We start from the raw sequence: 21,601 nt of genomic DNA on the forward strand, positions 1-21,601 counted from the left end.
GTCTGTCCGTCTTAAAATTGTTATTTCTAAGATTATGACCCGCGTAAATTTCCAGTGTCATCCCTGACTTGCAAACCCACTTTAATATCAAGTTGAACTGCAGCTCCAGGAGTGAGTTTCGCAACTAAACCAGCATCTGCGGACAAAAGAACGTGACCTCTGTAAAAGATCCAGAGTCAATAGTAGTTTTAACAGCCACAGTACATGACTGGACCCTGTTTTAAATTATCCCTTGTTTTAAATTTCTTCTGACTAGTATCTTTCAGGTAGAATGAGTGCTACCGGAAAACAACATACTGAAATGAATCCTGCATTGCGCAAGGTTTGCAAACGCAATGCCTTCATGCATCATCAATTACATTAATGGAAAAAAGGAAAGACAATATTTGGTGAATCCAGGGATTGTTGACATATTAAAAATGCCCATTTCAATTCTACCTGTGTAGAAGGTGAGACTGATGACTGTGCAGTGGCCCACCTGAAGTCAGTTTGAGTTCAGCGCCTATGCCATGCCATTCCCTAGAGGCCACACCACAGTAAATGCCCCAAGATGCCAGCTCAGCTTCGTCATCAGCAGTCCTGTACAGCCAAAAACTGAACCTTGGGGGAAAACTTGTCATGGTGCTGCCGGCAGTTTGTCTGTTGGCTAGACAAAGGAGTCTATGAATCCAAACCGAACAAGTTCAGTAAGTACAAACAAGGAGAATTAACGTCTTACACAATGCAAACATTTTCTCAGGTCAGTGTGTTTATATTGTCCAAGTCATTGGACGGTATAACATTAGCAGCTGCTAGGAATATCTCACTGGGGAGCTTTTAGCGAAAATTCAACATCCATTGTATAATATCCTCTATTATTACCTTTGCTGCCATAAAACATCCTCAGTGAGAACACGGGCAACTTTGGACAACTTGCTTTTCAGGAAAATCTGTTCTCTCTCTGCATTTTTTTTCCCAGAGTTATTTTCTTTTAATATTTTCTCTTTGTCTTGCCACCCTCCCCCCCAAATATGACATATTTTGTATGATACCTGCTAATAATTTGCCGTATGATTACATCCATGGGTTTCAAAGCGGTTAGCATGCAGCATGATTGCTATGTTAGCCAAAAAGCTGGAAGTAACTGATGGCTCCGGATGGGTAAAGCAGCAATGAAGCCCCTGCAGGTCTGGGCTGGCGATGCCAGCCGAGGGAGGCGCGACGATGTGCAGACCCACACCGCAATGGAGCATGGAGACATGGAGACCTCACCCCTCGGCAGGTTAGATACACGTTTGGGGATTTATAGCCTTAGTGGTCTTGTGAAGAGCTGGAAGGTCGTGTTTCCAAAGGATGCTCAACTCGGCTTCACTTCACATACCCAAACCTGAATGTCATAGAATCATAGGATCGTTTTGCTTGGAAGAGACCTTTACGATCATCAAGTCCAACCGTTAACCCAGCGCTGCCAAGTTACCACTAAACCACGTCCCTCAGCACCACGTCTACACATCTTTTAAATACCTCCAGGGGTGGCGACTCAACCACTTCCCCGAGCAGCCTGTTCCGATGCTTGATAACCCTTTGGGTGAACAGATTTTTCCTAATATCCATCCTAAACCTCCCTTGGTGCAACTTGAGGCTGTTTCCCCATGTCCTATCGCCTGTTCCTTGGGAGAAGAGACCGACCCCCCCTCGCTACCCCCTCCTTTCAGGGAGCCGTGGAGAGCGATCAGGTCTCCCCTCGGCCTCCTTTTCTCCAGGCTGAACACCCCCAGTTCCCTCAGCTGCTCCTCATAGGACTTGTGCTCCAGACCCCTCACCTTGTGAACAATGAATTTTGCACGCTAACAACTAAAGGCCCAGGACACCGGACAGCACAGAGCCAGAGCAGGGCACTAGTCTACTAGATGGCACTTGTTATTGTGCCCACATCTAAAACATCTGTCCCTTGACAGGGACTCTGTAGGACCTTCAGATAATAGCCAACTTGCCAGGGTGGTGTTGTGACAGATCGTGACAGATACTAGGGAAGCTAAACATCTTGAAGAAGTAGGTTTCTTTAGAAGAAGATCTCGTCACTTTTTATTAGAAATGCAACAAAACAGCCCTTAGAGACAGGTCCTCTTTCCAGGCCCAAGTGACTAAGCAAAAGCAACCTCGTAGCTGGTGACGGTTTCAGCATCCAGAGCTACACCAACACAGTTGTCCCTTAGATTTATACATTCCAGCAGTGCTCCTGTGCACCCCTGCTCGGGGGACATCACACGGGCAGCATTTGATGGTGGAAGATGTGAATTTAAAAACAAAATTGGGGAGGGACGGCGAAGGATGGGGGAGGAGGGGACACCAAAACAGCAAAATTATAAGACATTTTCATGTTCCTGTTCTGTAATTTTACTGTCAAGAAGATTGATAAAGGAGATGGATTCATCTAGTCAAAGACTTGCATGGTTCTCACCATAATAACTCTTTACATCAGCCCTTCTGAACTGATATCTATTTTTAGTATCAGATTTTTAGAGGATCCTCAATTCAGTCGCTAATTTTGAGCTTGCAATTTACCCTGGGAGCAATTTTGCTGGTGGAATTAGTGCCACTTAACTCCTTTGATTTGCAGGCACAATTAGTAAGTTACGCATTTATATATCCTAAACTACACCTGTAAAACAGAAGGTTGCTTTTAAAACCAGTCCATATGCTTAAATTGAATGCAACACTGTTCAATGACACATGCATCTCTAAAGCCCCCTGCACATTCCCGAGTAAGCAAAAAACCCCACTTATTTGGGTTTTTTTTTGCGGCAAAGTTACTCCTTAACTCACGCATCTTTCTTACATGACTCATTCTAGTCACAAAGGCTCTCATGAAGTAGTACCTTTCTTTGTCATACTTTGTCAATGATTTCTAGTTCTCAAGAGGTGTGGCCACAGGCACTAAGGCAATTTTATTGTTATTTATATTGCCAGGTAGGTTGGACAAAACCACAGGACGCTGAAGATAAAGGCACAGAGCTGAGAGCTAACACCATCAATGGCTGTGGTGAGCAGGACCGCACGAGTCCCAGGGTGGGTCGAGGGAAGGATAAAACCAGTTAACTGTTTAGGCAGAATTAAAAACAAAGATTTTGGAGCATATTTCAAACATCTTTCAAGGAAAACAAAACAAAACAAGCCCAAGCCCCCAGAAAACCCCAGACAGATAAATCCTATCCTGAAAATTCCACTCGGCCAAAACTCTAACGAGGTCAGTTTTATCGAGCACTTCATCACAGGCTTACAGGGTAGGTGACTGCCTTGCCTCTACAAACTGACGATCTAGAGAAGAAACGGAACAGGGAAAAGACCCAGCGAAGGGGGCACCTCGGGCAGTGTCATCAGCAGAATTGTAAACAGAAATCACAGCTCAAACTGCTTTACCTGTACTGCCTCCCTAACTCATTTCCAAGTCAAGCCCAATAGTAATTTATTGTAACCATCCATTTCAAATCAATGTGGCTCCAAATAAAGTTAAAGTTACTATAACCTCTTAATTGTTTAAGGCAACTCTTTGCAGGAAAGGTATATTACTATTAATGTTCTCACAGTTCAACACCGCTGTCCCACAAGAGAATAAATTAGAGTTGCCAACATCTCCAATTCAGCCCATGTACAAAGAACAAAGAGAATGATGCAGTGGGAGAATATGTAAAAAATCTTGCTTCTGTAAACATTAGCAGATGAAAAGGTTGGAAGGAGGAAATGGTTAAAACTGTCCAAATGTTTAATTAGGAATAACCTGTTGTGTAACTGAGTGGGGGAACAAAAGAGGTCAGAACTGAACTTTCTCTGGAAACATCCTGTCCCCTGAAAGCCAGAGCCCTTCCCTGCTTGCAGCAGCAGAGAACGCGAGAATGTGTGTGAACCTCTCCTCCTCCTATTCATCCCATCAAATAACTGTTTGTTTTCCATCTGAGATTTAAAAAATTAAGCCATCCTCAGTCACTTGACTAAAACTTGAAAACAACTGAAGAGAGTTTTAGCATCAAACATACATTTACATTTTTTGTGAGAACTAACTTTGAATTGGGGTAAGTAATGGACTATTGGACTAACGGTCAGTAATATTTTCCCTCCAAAACCAGGTTCCCCTGCACAATCTAAGCAGAAACTTGATCTTTGCACTATAATCTTGCATCAGAATACAGGAAAAATCCTGGGATATGTGCACGTACTTGAGGTAGTGGGAGCGCACCGGGAGATTTCTTTGGAACAATACACCATTTATGCAATTCAGACTTACTTGTGTTAACTGGAATCTAGTTCTGCAGGCTGGTAACGCTACCGAATACCACAAGGAATGTTCACGTTTTATGTAACTGATGCCCTGGGATTCATTTTCAAAGCCAGGTACATGTGTCTACAAATGAGTCACTCCCCCTCAAGTGTGTGTGCGCCTATACACAGGAATCACTGCAGCCCACCCTGAAACGTACTTCCTTCTGCCTGGAATGCACCAGTTAAAGGCTATGGTCCCCAAAATTGTGTTCCATAAGGTAACAGCAAGTTTTTTGCAGCCAGCCACACAGCTATATTATTACTTTTAAAGTGGTCTGATGATAAATCACTATAAAAGTTTGATTGTAAGGATGCAGAGCGCTCTGGTACGCAGCCCAAAAGGTTTGAGAAGCACTGGTTTGGAGGAAAAGCCACCTGGAACTCAAGACAGGACACATGAGAGAAGGAAAACGATCATATGGGCTGGTCTAGGACCCCACCATTCCCACTACTACAAAAGCACCCTGGTACTTCCAGGGTCTACCAAATGCCTACAGCATTACAACAGCTAACAGCCATGCTCTTGCTTCATTACAAGGCGGTACCTTCAGCACGCCACAGCTCCTCCGCACTCTGGCAAGACCATTTGGTTTACCCAAACGATCTCTCTCAAACCAAACACCTCCTCCAACGGCAACGCTTCCAATGATACTACGCTAATTTGGAAATCGCCCACTGGGCACAGACCAAACCTGACCTTCTTATCCCCCGATCTCAGGTCCCTGTACGAATATAGCTGCTTACATTTTTCACAACACAGCATGTCGACCTGCAGAACTGTAGGTTGTGCTCTAAGAAAATAAAAGTTCTTCAGGTGTGGGAGGCAAGACAAAACCAAAACAATCTTAAAATAAATCTTTTTAAGAGAGAACAACACTTATGGCTCCCCTGGGATGAAGCACATTAAATATACAAAACGCACTATAAAAGTTAGTTCTATTTTCTCACTCCCAGTTCATAGATGACCCTGATCCAACTTCCCTTAAAGTCAAGGCAAAAAGTCTCCCCTCTGGTCTAACATTTACCCTTAAACTCAGGCCCAACAGGTACCGGCAGCAACTGGATGCACAGATCCACATCAGGGTACAGAGAAGGCATATAGAGCTCCTTCTGATTTAACCACATACAAACACTGCTCTGCTCATCACACTTGAAAATTAAACTAAACTTACCGGCTCAGTGAAAAGCAAGTATTAAAGCTAAGCAGGTTTTCCACTTACTACCAAAAGCTTTTGCAGAGGGCAAGGAAAAAAAGCAAGCTACTGTGCTGGTATGGGGCTGTGTTTTGGGTTTTTTGCTGAAAACAGTGCTGGTAATACAGAGATGTTCCCGTTACTGCCGCGCAGCGCTTACACAGAGGCAGGGGCTTTTCTGCTCCTCTCCCCACCCCACCAGCGATGGGCTGGGGGGCACAAGGAGCCGGGAGGGGACACAGCCGGGAGAGCTGACCCCGACTGACCACAGGGATATCCCATACCGTATGATGCCACGGTCGGTACATAAAGCTGGGGACGAAGAAGTAAGGGGGGGGGGCGTTCAGAGTGATGGGGTTTGTCTTCCCCAGTCACCGTTCCGCGCGATGGAGCCCGGCTGTCCGGGGGATGGCTGAACACCCGCCTGCGATGGGACACAGGGAAGGAATTCCTTGTTTGGCTTTGCCTGTGCGTGGCTTTTGCTCTACCTATTAAACTGTCTTTACCTCAACCCACAAGTTTTCTCACTTTTAATCTCCCGATTCTGTCACCCATCCCACCGGGGGTAAGGAAGCGAGCGGCTGTGCGGTGCCTGATTGCTGGATGGGGTTAAACCATGACAGCTACACGTGAGGTATTGAACATAAGTACACACCTCTCTCTTCCAGCAACTGGTAGACATTAGATGTCTAATAACAGCATGAAAACAATTGTTAAAGTAACTCAAACATTCATCTCCCTCTTTCAGAAGTCCAAATATGGTGTTAATGAAAAAAGCAAAGGTGACAAGAGCAGCTCTTCTGAGCTATTTGTGCATGAAACGGTGCAGACGCCTGCTACGTGCAATTGCATAGCTGCTGTTAAGGGGAAGCTGTTGTTTAAAAGCACTATGCAATACCGACAAAAATCCCACCTTCCACTACAAAGAGCCTGAATGAAATTCTGAGGTTTGAGGAACACGTGTAGGGGGAGATGGACAGGCTATGTTAAAAACTGTTAGGGCTTTGGGTGGAACCATAACTACTTCTCTAAAATCTGTGGGAAATCTCTCCCTTCGTTATTATAATAAATTGCAGAAATGAACACAGCCTTGGCAAGAGGTGTTTGAACTACAGCCGTAGGGAAAAGAGGCCAGAATCGACTTACAGAACAGACGTGCCACAGGCAGCACAAGTGCAAGTTTCTCTTGCAGCAACCAGCCCACGGTACCTGCCCTGTCGCAAAGGCCAACAGTTAGGACAAACCTTCCTTCCGCACAGCAGGAAGACGGGATGGGAAAATGAATTGTTATGTTGTGTTAGTGGCCATGCAGTATCATAAAATCAAGATATTAATGAAGACAAGCCAGTCTGGAGCGTTTCCCTGTTCTAGTAGCCTGCACTCGCTTGCTGACATGTACAGTTAAAAGACTAAGTGCCACACTGGCTCAAGCACTTACCTCCTATCAGCAGGAGGCAAGGGCATCTTCCCGTCCCTCCCCTGCCCCGTCTTCCCCCCTGAGATTATTTACTTTGCAATCCAGGGCTGTCCAGTGAGAGCGCGCACTGTAAACAACATTTTTATAGCTTGGTCCTCGGTGCCTGGGGGGCTGGGCTAGGGCACAAACACATTTTGTTTATATATAACCTGCTCGCTGATTTGAGAAAATGCTTTCATTCTTGATTGCAGAGGGATTTCCAAATAGGCTTAACTGCTTTCATGAATCAGACCCGCCGACTGCCGTGACTTCTCAGCGTATCAGACGCCACTCTAGCACACAGGGAAAAAGGACTGCGGGAACTTGTAACAGGCTTAGGCGGGCAATAATCAGGCTCTGGACTATCTCGACTCACTCTACCTTGATAAGTAAAAGACCCACCCTTGTCACAACATTAATCGAAGCACATTGAACACAGAGCCCTGTTTTTTCATCTTTATTGCTTAAACTGGAGCTGTCCTATACAAACGGTTTAATCCCTGGATCAGCCGCATGCTACAGAAGGCTGGAGAAGTTCAGAAAAAATGATACGTTATCAGGTCTGGAGGAGGAAAGGGGAAAAAGGTTTTAATCATCCTTGATAGGATTTAAGAAGATCTCCTTCTGGCAGAAAGAGAGCTCTACCTTGTCCTGGCATTCAGAGCCCCAGATTGCCAGGAAAGCAACCTAGATTTAAGAACTCTTCCCCCCAACCATGCTAAGTGAACACGACAGTGGTATGACCTGCTCTGGGTATGGCACAGTGGTCCAAACCACTTGCAGTCATAAATCAAGAAGAGCAACTACAAAGCATTCTGTCTTGCCTTCTGGCTTGGACACCCGAGATACCAGGGCTCTGGGAGATGCTCTGGTGTAAGAAGTCATTCCCTCAAAAGGAAAGCCCATGAATTTTAAATGGAAAACAGGAAGGCATCCAGAAGATGGGTTCCTCTGTTCTAGCAAGAAGAGCAGTTAAGCAGGTGCAGTAGGAAGTGAAAGATGAAGATTTGATTCAGTTATGCATAGCACAGACGAGGAGCAAGACAGTTTCTATTCAGGTAGAAGCAGATGGTAGAAAAGAAACATGTGGCACCTGCAACTCGTGTAACGCACACATATTCAAGGTTAGCTTCTCATCCAGGGGCAGTGGGCTCTGCGTGGAATAAATAAAAAACATTAAAGCCGACAGGCTGTCATCATAAGCCAATGACAAGAAGATGGGAGTCAAAGGGAGTTGAAAGAAAAGCCTTCAATTTAGCAAGTCTGATTTATCCTGTCATTGCACTCTACTATTTCAAGTCCCCTGCTCACTTCACATGCCTATAGCTTGGCTGATACAATCACGGCACACCGGAGCTGCTAACATCTTTGCAAGGCTGCAATCTAGTGTGAGGTTACACCAGGTCAGCTCAAGAGGTAGGGAAACTCAGGTAGATAAAGGTTTCACCTTTCAAACGAACAGAGGGTTTAGTTGGAATTGACCCTTACAGGAAAAATGAGCCCACAAAAACACTTAAGAAAGTACCTGGCATTGCCAGACTTCCTGGGAAGCCAGGGGCTGAAAGGCATTTGGGAGAACGCCCATCTCTCTCCACGTGAGATGAGACAAGCTCTTTCAGAGCCCCAGTTATCTACGATTATTCACCTTTAATGAGTCCTTCCAGATCACTCATTCCTTACGTTTCCTTGCTTCTGACCTTACGGTATAAACTTTTGATTACCAGGGTTTCCTCTAATGACATCTCTGTGCTCCTTCTGAAGACAGACACATTTCTCCTCTGCATTTCAATGGAACCCTCGCCATGCCCTCCATTCGATGCCTCACAGTTTCTGCTTGCAGAAGTCCCCACTGTTTTATGTGCCTTCCCCTGAGCTTGAGCTGCCTAGGGTAGAAAATTAAGGTGCCCATTAACAAGGACCAAATCTCTGGGTCTAAGCATTAACCGAGTCGAATGCTGCGCGTTCAGGAACTGGACCGCAGTTCTCATTCTGGCTCAGCCTCAGACCCGCTGTGTGACTTTGGGCAGGTCATTTCTCCCATCTGGCTTTCTTGGTTTCCCCATCTGTAGAAAAGGGCAAGACTCATTATCCCTCCGGATACAAAACATCCCGAGATCTACAGAAGACAAACTGTGTTGCGAGCCAGGCACTATTATTATTGTTGCTCTGGTGTGCTAAATAGACACTGGCAAGAGACACAAAAGCAACATAAATCCAAGGGCAAGGAAAGCAGACAGAGCAATAAAGCACAAAAATTGAAGAAAGAAGAGGAAAAAATCTAGTGAAAACCAGAGTACAGCAACGGGGCCCTACTCCTGTGGTCTAAGTATACATGGAAGGATAGCGCTATTTTGAAGCGGTTCTACAAACCCAGTTGTCCATCTTCTCACTCTTTGTGTTTTTAGAGGCCTGTTGTTTTGGTGAGTCCAAATTGCTGCTCCTACCTAACTCCATGCGTGGGAAAGAGTTTTTTCTACGGTTTGGCTTATAAATGTATTGACTGACGACAGCTGTACAGCTCAAGTAGGCAAGGAGATGCTCCATCACCTTCTGAGACCAGCCAGGATTATCCTTTCTCCAGCTGGGGAAGGCATCCAGTAAGAAACGAAAAGCACGAGAGTGCTTGGATGCAGACCTGCAGGACAGTTCAGTGAACTGAACTGATATTTATATAGCTGCATATGTAGTGCTTTAAAAAGGAAGATCCGCACAGAATTACAACATCATCAAGAGATAACTGAGGCTCTGGAATCAACGCCTGTTACTCTGCAATGCTACTGAGGAAGCAGCAGTTGTGATCCATCTGTCAGCGTGTCCTTTGCTGTCACAGGGTGCTCGCTGCAGAGACTACCACGTTCTGCTCCTTTCCATTATGGATGAGGCTGGAGCGTCCCTATGATTTTTCTGTATGGGAGTTACGGTGCCCCTCTAAGCAGTTTGCACTACATCTCTTAGGCAAAGAGCGGCTTCTATCTTGGGATTAATATAAAAGATGACAAAAATTCAAATTCTGTCTTTGCAATTCCTAAGGAACCAGTCCCCTTTGCTTTCCAGAGAGCAGCAGAAGCTGCGAGCGTGAGTTGGCGTTTGAATGTTTGGAGTGAGAGAGCTGAGATTGGCTGTGCCTGCAAAGAACGGGTTATGGCATGAATGCAGGGTCATACATTGCCTTTGGTGGATTTCTTTTCCCCTCGCTGTTTGAGTTTTCAGCACCATCTCTTCCTAAAACTGTGTGCAGCCTTGTTTCTCAGTTAAAAGGATTTTTTTTTATTATTTTTTTAAGGCCTGTTTGATGAGCAATATGAACTGCCAGTGACTACTACATTTCACTCCCCCTCATTAACATTGTAAATTAATTTAGGACTCATTTAGATGCAGGATTAACAACCTGAGGACTCATCCACTCTTTATTCAGAGGACATATTCAGGATGAGCAGCCTTTCGTCTCACATCACTCAATTAGTTAGCAGGACCATCTCTTGGGAATAAAATGATATTTCCGTCTCTGCTTGCAAAGGAACTGTTCAAGGTCAAGGCAGAGGTCTGGGAGACATCAGTCCTGGTCCCAGCTCTGCTATAGGCGTCCTCTGCAACCTCGGCCAAACGCTTTTACACTTTGCATCCATTTTCCCCAATTTACGTGTCTGGAGAGGTCAGACTTAGAGAACAGACAAAAGATGAAAAGTGGTGTTTGTGGTGGTTTAGGGCAGCGTGGTTTATTTCACAGGGGTCACGGGTACACGGGCCACGGGCCGGCTGCCAACACAGAAACTTATTAATTGTATTACTTCAGCTTAACAAGTTCTCAGTTATGTGCCCCTACCCTTACTTACATGAAACGGTGTTTTACTTTGTGAGAACCCTGTTCCTGTGATGGCATTATGATTAATACCTTATTACCTATATTTCAGGGGCAGAGTCAGGCCCTCAGTTTTCGGGTCAGAAAAAAAAAAAAAAACCCCAACAAGAGAAAATGTTGCTTTTCTTAAAGCAACAGTTATCAGTTACAAAACCCATGACACACTCAGCAGCAATGTTGCAATACTTCAGTGATGCTGTTTTCAGGTGCCCTGTGTGTTTGCTGGAGAAATAAATAACACTTCTTGCAATTAACAAATGAAATGCCCCGTTGGAGCTCAGCTCTTACTTGCTGTCAGTAAATCATCTGCACAAGGACTTCATCCACTGAGGGGAATGAAGATTAAATATATGCTTTGGCAAGTGTCATTTGCTACCAGAATATTTTCTTGAAGGCACTTTGTGTCTAATGATACATTGAGGACCTGTTCCTCTGAGTACAATAAATAAATACAAATAACTGCTGTAGAAAAGAGCCTGACAGACAACTAGTGCCACGTTGGGCACAACTGATTGATGCTACTTATATTCAGTAACACTTGTAAAGCTCAGGCCTTCTGTTCTGGACACGTGCTGCACACATCAGCTTAGCTGAACTCTGCCGTCCCACAAGGAGAGCATTTTTAAGGCCCTAATACAAACTGTTCTTCATCGTTTGTATGGCAAAATTACCGAGAAGCTGTAACCACAGATGAGGACCCCGCTGTATCACGGGTGGCAGAAAATAAAAAGGAGGAGATACTGCAGTGGTTCACGCAGTTTGAAACCAAAGGCCAACCGACAGAGCTCCAGAACATTCTCACCTCTGGTGTGATCATATATGAATGATTTTGTACGCTGTATTGTTAGCTACAGCTTCACGGCCAAGCTCCTGATGGGCACTTGGTATCCACTGTAACAGGATAAGAAAAAAGGCATAGAAAAAAAAAAAAAGTCTTTCTGGCACACTATTTCTAATCCTAATTGAATTCTAATTCTTTCAGAGATATAATTGTTCCAGTGTGGTTCCTTCAGACAGATGACAGTGACAACATAACCGCAGCACCACAAATCTATGACTCCAACTAATAATTCTGTAGAAAGTTTCCAAACCAGACTGTTTCTCTCCTTAAAATACTGCGTTTGCTCTCTGGCTAGTCCTTTCAGCTCTCCGGAAAGACCAAAAGTGCTGTCATAACGACACGCGACTGCGACTCAAGGTCACCAAACCCAGCCTGTTGACAGAGGCGCTCTGCTAAACCACCTCGGCACCAGAGGTCAGAAAAGCTGCGTTTGTCCCGGGGTTGTACAGCTCTGCCTGCAGATATCTGCAACGTTAAAACATCTGCTACATTAGAAGGACACCACCGTTGCAATAATCCTTCTTCCTTAAATACACGGAGAGAAACGTCTGAAGCTAACAGCACCAAAATCATAGGGATATTGTTAATCCATGAGCTACCATGAATGCAATGATTGTAAGACCTTCCCGCAGTTTTCACCCTCAGGTACTTGTCCTGATGAGTTTTACATTTTCATGCCACACTGTACTCCCAATTACTGTACATTCAGCAGATTCTCCGCAGAGCACATGAAGGGCATCATACATCACACTTATTACCAACCTGCAGAGAGTTAAGAGAAGTGAGAACAACAGCATCCCGCTGTTGGTTTATCATGAGTTTTCTGATCTAGGGGAAGTAGCCATCTCCCATGTGAATTTAATTGTCATAGATAATATCATTAGGTTTGTTTGGTTTTGGCCCATTCTGCACTCAAGTCATTCTGAGCCCCGATCTCCTGCCCACCAGCAAATCAAAACCAAAACCCCCCTTGTGTTCGCTCATCTTCCTAATCAGAGTATATTTCACAGCCAACGTGCCCGAGGGCAGTAACTGAAGAAGTCCAAAAGCACCCTTCTGAGAAGAGGAAGGTTACAAAAACCAGCGAGAAACAAATACCCTTACCTGTCTGTAACAAGCCGGCCCCGCTGTCTTTGACTCCAAAGTGCTGCTGGATGTCCAGTAACACACCTGCGAGGAAAACAGAGGGAAGAAACTCAGTGTCTCCAGCCTTTGAAAAGCATACAACTCAAACTTCTCGTGAAGCATCAGCAAAGCTTCAAATTCCAGTCATTCAGACACATAACTTCTGATGTTTAAACACTGGCTTCTTTTCTATGCATGCATAGTCAGTAATTTTGGGCTACTGCAATAAAAGCAGGGGTGGGTAGATATAACACCACGCAAAGAGTTTGGGAATGAAATCCTCGTGCATGAGAAACTGGTCGTTCCTTTTTACTTAAATGAGATCCAGATTTTCTTTTTGTTTGTTTTCTGTAGAATCCAGATCCCTTACTTCTGTTATTTTACAGAAATACAGGGAAACTGATTCTGCGCCTTCAAATGCTTTGATGAGACAGCCAAATTGAATCCAAGACAAGTTTTAACAAATCTCTGTTGGTAGGAGATATGACACATCGATAAGAGCAAGGATGGAAGTTTTCACACGTGACTAGTTCCAGGGGGTTCTCATTTCCAAAACAAATGTAGAAAACAAATGTAGAAAATAAATTTAAAATAGCTTAGTAAAGGTGGGTAAATGACCAAACGCTTAGCTTTAAAGCAACTACAAGCAGAGCCAAACCCAACCTTCTCTTCCCTGAACCCCCAATATACTAGTTGGCATAAGCAAAATTAACAGGTTTTGTAGTATTTGCATATTCAGCTAGATTTAGCACTTAGGCATCAAACACACTAATACAGGTGATGTCAGGTACATACAAGCAGGCGTGCTTTTGCAACCAACCAGCCAACAGGGAAAACCCACAAGAGAGTTTTTACAACCCATCTTGGGGGGGACACGTTCACCAAGCAGGAGACGGTCCAGTTGTGTCAGATACAGATCGATCCATAGGTCTGAATGTTTGTCTATGGTCTAAATAAACTGCACTCTGACTTTTTTGGGTCTGGAACAGAGACAGCTGCTCTCTGAATATCTGGGACTTCCTTATTTAGGCAATTGTCTTCCTCAAAACTGAGGATATGCAAGTTTTTTGTTTTGTTTTGTTTTTTTTCAAAATGAGAAACACCATTCTCCAACTATACTGAACATCTACAAAAGTTCACCTCCAGTTCAAAATTTGATCCAAGGCTGTATCCACAGTGATTCTGCTCATCACCACAGGTCATGGGAATCAACTCAGCACCAACCTGAACTCACTCACCATAAATATCTTAGCTTTTGGGACTGCCAGGATGACACTAAATGACAAACACAGAGATAAAAGACCCAGAGATAACTATTCCCAGAAGACATCTGGGACAATGCCAAGAAAACAGGCATAAAAGTACTAAAGGAAAAAAAGATAGAAGGAAGGAAGGAAAAAGCAAGAAAGCTCATTTATCCTATTCCATATTACTTGTACATCACCATTTACTCAGGGCAGCGTTCAGGTTGGCTTTAGACTACCAATATCTGCCCAGTAACATTAGTTCAACATCTTACAACAAACCCCACTTCTGTGCTCTATCAGACCGTTTCGCCCCGAGCAGAGAAGGCTGGGGGCGGGGAAGGGCAAACATCTTATCAATGTGCACCAACACCTGATAGGAGAGGGGGTAAAGAAGACAGAGCCAGGGAGCCAGGCTTTCCACATGGTGCCCAGTGAAAAGAAGCAAAGGGCACAAACTGAAATCCAGAAAATTCCATTTAAACATAAGAAAAGACCTTTTTACCGTGAGGGTGGTCAAACACCGGAACAGGTTGTCCAGAGAGGCTGTGGATTCCCCATCCCTGGAGATATTCAAAACCCAATAGAATGAGGTCCTGAGCAACCTGCTCTAGTTGACCCTGCATTTAGCAGGGGCTTAGACTAGATGATATCCTGAGGTCGCTTCCAACTTCAATTATTCTGCAATTCTGTAATTTTCTGCATTATTAAGCACCTGATTAATAAGGACAAGTTAGAACATAGGAAGTTCCGTTCAAATACACGGAAAAACTTCTTTACAGTGAGGGTGACAGAGCACTGGCACAGGCTGCCCAGGGAGGTTGTGGAGTCCCCTTCTCTGGAGATGTTCAAGACCCACCTGGATGCAGTCCTGAGTAATTTGCTCTGGGCAATCCTGCTTTGGCAGGGGAGTTGGACTAGATGATCTCTAGAGGTCCCTTCCAACTCTGATAATTCTGTGATTCTGTGATTACATCCAGCCTGACACAGTGTTCCCCTAGTCCTTCTTTTCATTTGGAGCATTGCTGTCTACTATAATCCAACAGGAACTTCTCAGCTTCCTCTTGGATGGCAGGTTTACCTCCATTTCCAAAGTGCCCTGGCATTTCTTGGCTGTCCTTCCCTCATTTGCTCCATTAATAACTGAGATATCATTATCCAGGCAATATCTGATGAACAAAAATAAATTTTGCATTTGCCTAGCAAAACTCTCTGTGGCTTAGATGACTTACTCCTCTTGGTGTCCCACTCTTTCACAAAAAAAAAACAGTTCTCTTGCAACCCAACCTAGAAACCTTCCTTCTTCCTTGGCTTAACCAGCTCTGAACACCTTCAATTTGTGCTCCATTTTTGGTTGGTCCCAGACCTCCCACATCAGGTGAAGCTCAGCAAGTCAGAACAACTTGTGGGTACTACAATCCCTATTTCGTAAAACATGAACCCATCAACATTCTCAAGAAGAACATGGAAGAAGGGAGGAAATACCGAATACAGTGTTTCCTTGTGCTCTCCTGTCATCACTCAGCTGTGATGAAAGGAAATGAAACATCCCCTGTAGCTGAGCCCCAGACACTCCAGCTGGAGAAGCCAAGTCAGATGGACCCAAGGCTCTCCTTACTTTTACAGATATATTTAATACAAGACTTAATGTGTGCAGGTATGTCACTGGGTGGCCAGAGTGATGCCCATTCACCTCCTGATCCACGGGCAAATGGCTTCCTGGTGGATGCCATGCTCCGGTTCAGCCCATCAACTTGCAGCTTCTTTCCTTTCAGTAACAAAGGGCTGAGTTTTGCACCCACCTTTCTTTCAGGATGGGGCTTCAACACCCACTAACATGATGAGAGATTTTCATTTTAATAATTAAACTCTGTGAAACAGGCTACAAGCATATTACCTAAAAGGTGCGAAGAAAAACAAAGCAGTTAAAGACTAAACCAGGGACACTGCAACTGTACCGCTCCCAGCAAATGCTCTAATTAGGAGGGCAGCTGATGAAGAAACGTATTCTGAAGTGGGTGCAGACAGACCACCTTGATGTCAGCTTCATAGAATCATAGAACGGTTTGGGTTGGAAGGGACCTTAAAGATCATCTCGTTCCAACCCCCTGTGTCCTGGGCAGGGACACCTCCCACCAGCCCAGGTTGCTCCAAGCCCCGTCCAACCTGGCCTTGAACACCTCCAGGGATGGGGCAGCCACAGCTTCTCGGGGCAACCTGCGCCAGTGAGTGCCTCACCAGCCTCAGAGTAAAAAATGTCTTCCTAATATCTAATCTAAATCTACCTTCCTCCAGTTTGAAGCCATTCCCTGTCATCCTATCACGGTAGAAACCTCTGTGCTGAAGCAATCGCCAAGCAGGATCCATACCTTGTACGCTAGCAGGTGCGCAAGAGCCCAGAGCAAGCCAGTAACAGAATCTCACCTGTGCAAGAGCAAAATGGCACAACCTACTGTCCTGCCACAGGATACCAAAGGGATCGATTCAGTGATGGGAAAAAGGAGACGAAGAGCCGTAGCCCTGCCTTATTAAAACTGTCTGAGGAGGCAGATCCTTTGAGCAGGGAGGTTGGACTAGATTTACCTCCACAGGTCCCTCCCAGTCCCAACTACTCTGGGATTTTGTGCTCCTAATCCCATGATGGAACGCACACCCACCTCCAGAGCTCCCTCCACCACCCCGAAACGTGCCTGCCCTGCCTACAGCAGCATGTTCCCAGCCGTGCCAGAATGGCAGAGAGGCACATCAAACCACCAAAGTTATGAGGAGCAGGAGCCTGGGATGTGATGGAAAATATAGCCTCAGAAAGAAGAATTTCTTTGAATTTGCATCAGAAACCAGAACAGCAAGTGCAAGGGATTAGGATGGTGCCTACACAGTAAAGCAGAGGAGGTCTTCCAGTTCATTGCAAAGAAATTACCTGTCCAGTGACAATGGCTTTACAGTTCTACAAGAGATCGTACTGTGTTCTACAAGATTGAACCACTGTGGCCACAAATGAAATACATTAGGAGACTGAAGCACAGCCACCTTGGATTAAGCCCACAACTTCATTCTGGTGGTGCAGAGGCAAGTGGGTTCTGCGCACAGTCATTGCAACAAGACAATATAGAACCACAATTATAAGTCCTGTGTAAGCTTGGAAGAAGGTCTCAGGTGATTAAGAGAGATCTGCATGTCTAATTGGCATGGATTTCCTACTCCAAGTCTATTTTATATTCTCTTTGGACTACAGGTGTTTTGATATGGGATTTAGAGCATTCAATTAAAGGCAGCAGCAAGCAGGTGATGCAACGCATCTGTGAAGTGATAGGAGTTTCTCTCTGCTGCGGGAGTTTTCCTGCTCAGCACGCTCACATGGGAAGACACTCCTCCTCTCTTAAATGTGCTCAGCTCTGTTTCCACCTCACCATGGCGATGACTCACCCCGACCTTTAATAAGATTTAGGGATACAATTAAGCAATGATAGACCAGGGGAGAATACAGGAAAATGATAGAGCATTTTACTTTCCCTTCTGCCTCTAGATGATGGGAAGGCAGAGCTATCAGGAACCAGGCTCCAGACAATGACCACGTTGCTTGTAGAGATGTGCTCCCAGGTGTCCCACAACACCTGATGCAATCCAAGAAAGGAAATCTGCCACATGTGGCTAACAAGGCCTTCCTTGGATTAAAGTTCATACCTACGTCCCAGGACAACCTCAAAATAGCCATGGGCAGGTGTCCTGGTTTGAGGCAGCAGTCTCCCTGACACAGCCTCTCAGCAGGGCTGATGGCCGTTTGGGATGTCTTTATGATTACATGGCACACGTTAATGCTATCACCTATTATTTCTTAAGCACATTCGGCATTTTCAGGACTGGACAAACAGACAGGAAACACGGTGCCAACCTTCCAAAGTATCTTACCAGCTGAACCAGACACTGTTAACGCTGATGTAGAGCTTGGGACTCAATGAGATGAAACAGGGGCAGTACCTAGCCAGGAGCGCTGATCAAGATGGGCACAGAGACAGGACTTGCTGGGAAACCCAGGCAGAGGAATGACTAGTAACTTCAGCCCTATCTAGGTTCCTTTCCTAGCCCTGCCGCGCTAGTGTCTAAGTACCTGACAAAGACACCAGGGCAGCTATCGGATTTTTGCGGGCACTGGGCACAAAGAGGACTTCTAAGAGCAATTTGGAGGACAAAAGGTCTTTGGGTGTGGAGTGTTAGATAGGGAGGGAATGTCAAGTAAATGGGGAAGAGGAACGTGGCTGACCTCATCCACTCTCAGTGTCAAAGGGTTTCTAGGGTCTGGTGCAGGATCCATCATCCTCTCGCCTCCCATTCTTTAATGGCCATTTCACAAACAGCAAATATAAACAACCTGAATCCAGGGCTTTTGGAATGCAGGTCCACGTTTAACGGCCTAGGTTCTCTCTGATTTAGGGGAAATGCTTTAGGAAAGATGAACTTCTCTGGAAGTGCAAAGTTCAGGCTTCAAAGAAGAAAGGAGGGGGTACAGATCACACGTGAGACAAACTGCTCGCCCAGTTCCTGAACAGAGCTACAACCCAACAACAGTTGCAGGACTGGAAGGTCATCTGACATGGGGTAAAAAGATGCTCTGAACAGAAGCTCGTCTTAATACAGATGTTTCTTATGTTAACCATCATTTACAGAACCACTCCAGGGCAGATCTAGTGTGCCTTGGTTATCCTCCACATTTAAAAGAAACGTGGGCTCTTTGTTGAACTACTGCTACCTGTATATATGGACAAAGAGTCACCATGGTAAGAAACAATGTTCATAAGCTAAGCCACAATGCAATCACAATTTCAAAGCAAAAAGACATTAGAGCTTCCCTGGGAGAGCCCCGTGTTCCACTCACCAAAACAAAACATTATGATTTGGTTCCAAAGTGCTTCCAAGGCAGGTGTAAAACACAGAGTTGGCCCGGGCACCGAGCACAGCGCTACAGAAACAAAGGCCCGGGTTTCCAGCTCACTGAGCCTTGAATCGGGAACGCCAACACACATTCTTTAAACACTGCGTGTGTGCTGCGACACCGCTGGCCAACGCAACCACTTAAAAAGCGCATGCATTTTTAAAGGTGGCTTTTAATGGGGAAAAAAAATACGGTGCTGGAAAGGAACCAGCACACGACTTTCCAGGCGACACAGGCCAGCAGTGACAGCAACCCCAGCACCATCCCTCCTCCACTGCAGCCCCGGGCTTGCCCCGCTCTTTGGGGAAGCCCCAGGGGAGGTGGAGGAGAGCCCCATCACACACTCTCGTGGGTCCCAAAGAGCCACAGTGGACTCTGTACCCACACCTCTTCTTCCTCCATCACCTGTTGCTGCCGACCTTTCCTCCTTACGAAGGCACATTCCTTCCCAGGCTGTGCTCCCTGGTTCTTCCAGGACCGGTTCCCTCAGGTGGAGGTAACTGAGCTGGGCTAGCCAAGCCCTGGCCTCCCAGCCATCACAGGCACCAGCCACCTTCCTGCCACCGGGCCCTTCCTCATGCCTGCAGCCATACTCAACCTGCTTCAAATAAGGCGTTAAGGAGACATAGGAGTGGTGTACACACCTGCCTGTTCAGAGACATGTGAAAAGATGAGGTGGAGAGAAGTTTATTCTGAGGTCTGTGTGATTACATCTTGACTGCAACCCCGAGGTGTGACTGCAGTTCACACAGCGATCCCCAAGCTTCAAACGAGCTGGCTTCGGCTCAGCCGCCCACTAGCGATTCAACCCCGTCTTGACAATTTGGACCCTATTTAAATACTCAGCTGCAGAAAACCACCGTGGTAGCGGTCGCCCTGCTGATAGTCGTACCTCGAGACAAATTCCCACTGCCACCAGAAGTAGCAAGTGTAGAAGTAAAGCGCAGTGCCACCTCCTCTGGATCGCCATGAAGATTGCCATTCCCTGTCCTGCACGCAAAATGAGCATGGCTGCTCTTTAAGGATTGCTAAACGAGCGGCAACGTCTTGCTCGAAAACATTGGCAGGACCTTCCTTAGATCATACACGCAGACTTTCCTTCTGCAAAACTCATTTCCACCGTTGCACGCCACAACAACACGCACTGGTGAAACAGCCTTTGGTTTTGAAATAGCATTGCAGGATTAAAAAGAGACAAACAAAACAAAACCGGCAACTAGACGAATCACAACAAGGGTTTCCTAAGACCTGCTTACACTGGTATACAAGAAGCTGGTGACCTAGAAAGCAGGAGACGAAACTGCCGGCCCCCACCATGGCACATCCAGAAAGGGGTTTCCCTGGGCGACACGGCACAGCGCTGGGATGAGAGGAGTCCAGCGCGGCAGCTCAAGGCGACGTCCCAGTGCCCAGCACAGCAGCCACGCACCGGCCATCAGACAGCTGCTAAAAAAAAAATCTGCTGCCAGAAGCCCAGGGTAGGCAAACGTGGGAGTTCAAAGACTTCCCAGACACCCGCAGCCTCCCGCTACCTGCACGCAGCGAAAGGTGACGGCTCCTCTCAGGAGGTCGTGTTTAAGCGCGGGCGCACGCCGGGGCGATGGCACAGGAGGTTTTGCTGGTTACCCTCAGCATCCCACGGGCCATCGTCAGCACAGGCGTTCTACACCACTGCTTGGGAAATGAAAGAAAAATTTCTGCCGGTTTCGTAGTGACATTCCTCTTCTGAATCGAAAACCAACATTATCCTCAGAGACCCGCACCACCTGTTGCACCCACTTTTTCCACTCAATGTTTTTATCATTATTATAATATCAGTGGGGAAGCAGCTGAGCCATTCGCTCGTTCCCAAAGGCTATTGGGCTTACCTGCTCGGCGTGTAACAACTAATTAAGCATTAGGAAAAAACATAAGGAATGCAATTAACCAAGGGCTTGGAGAAGAAAATATATTAAACCCCAACTTCTCCCTCTCTCTGGCTTGGGCCAGGTAGTAATAAGTGATGGTTCCTCTAACACAGCTCAAACTCCACTGTAATGTTGTATGCAAAGCACAAAATTGTCTGCAAGAGTGGGAGGGGATATAAATGTTCATCAGGTGTAGAATCGATTAGCACAAAGCATCATTAGCGCAGGGTCAGGGCGCCTAGGGAACGCAGCGCAGGACAGCTAGTCCTGCTCAGATTAAAAAGAAAAAAAAACACAACAACCCAAAACAAAACAAATAGGAATCTGAATGCAACCATGGCTGCCAAATGCTGGGTGTCTCGCTGGCAAAACCACACCCTAATCAAATCCCTCATCTCCCTAATTATAGCGTAGGCCTGTTCCCAGGACCATGGCTGGGAAGGAAGCCCTTGTCAAATGGGGAACATGGGATACTCGGCCAACACGAGCCCAAGAGCTTAAATAAATTCCGAAACATGGAAGATTTTCCACTTATGATGCGACGCAAAAAGAGCTCTCACCAGCAAAACTGCACAATGACATGGATCAAATCAGAGACTAAGCTCACAGTGTCGCTTCGCTCTTATTCCCACCCCCACCATACAGCTCCCTATTAAGAGATCCTTCGTTTCACCCCCGCCTCATCCCCCTTTGGGACTCCTGCCGCAGCCCATCTTAACCAGCCTTGCAGTGCCCGCAAGCCGAGGAAAG

General features: G+C 45.8%; 1 protein-coding gene across 1 annotated transcript in view; it reads right to left on the reverse strand.

The window, feature by feature from the left end:
- Nucleotides 1–21,601, reverse strand: part of SPNS2 (SPNS lysolipid transporter 2, sphingosine-1-phosphate) — a gene marked incomplete at both ends in the record, with an annotated part of 140,387 nt that overhangs the window by 89,425 nt on the left and 29,361 nt on the right. Inside the window, one exon of the mRNA XM_082493036.1 lies at nt 12,750–12,815. Coding sequence (XP_082349162.1) covers nt 12,750–12,815 — 66 coding nt within the window. The remainder of the gene's footprint in view (nt 1–12,749; nt 12,816–21,601) is intronic.

This window comes from Vanellus vanellus (genome assembly GCF_965231255.1).
Source record: "Vanellus vanellus genome assembly, chromosome: 19".
Taxonomy (NCBI): Eukaryota; Metazoa; Chordata; class Aves; order Charadriiformes; family Charadriidae; genus Vanellus; species Vanellus vanellus.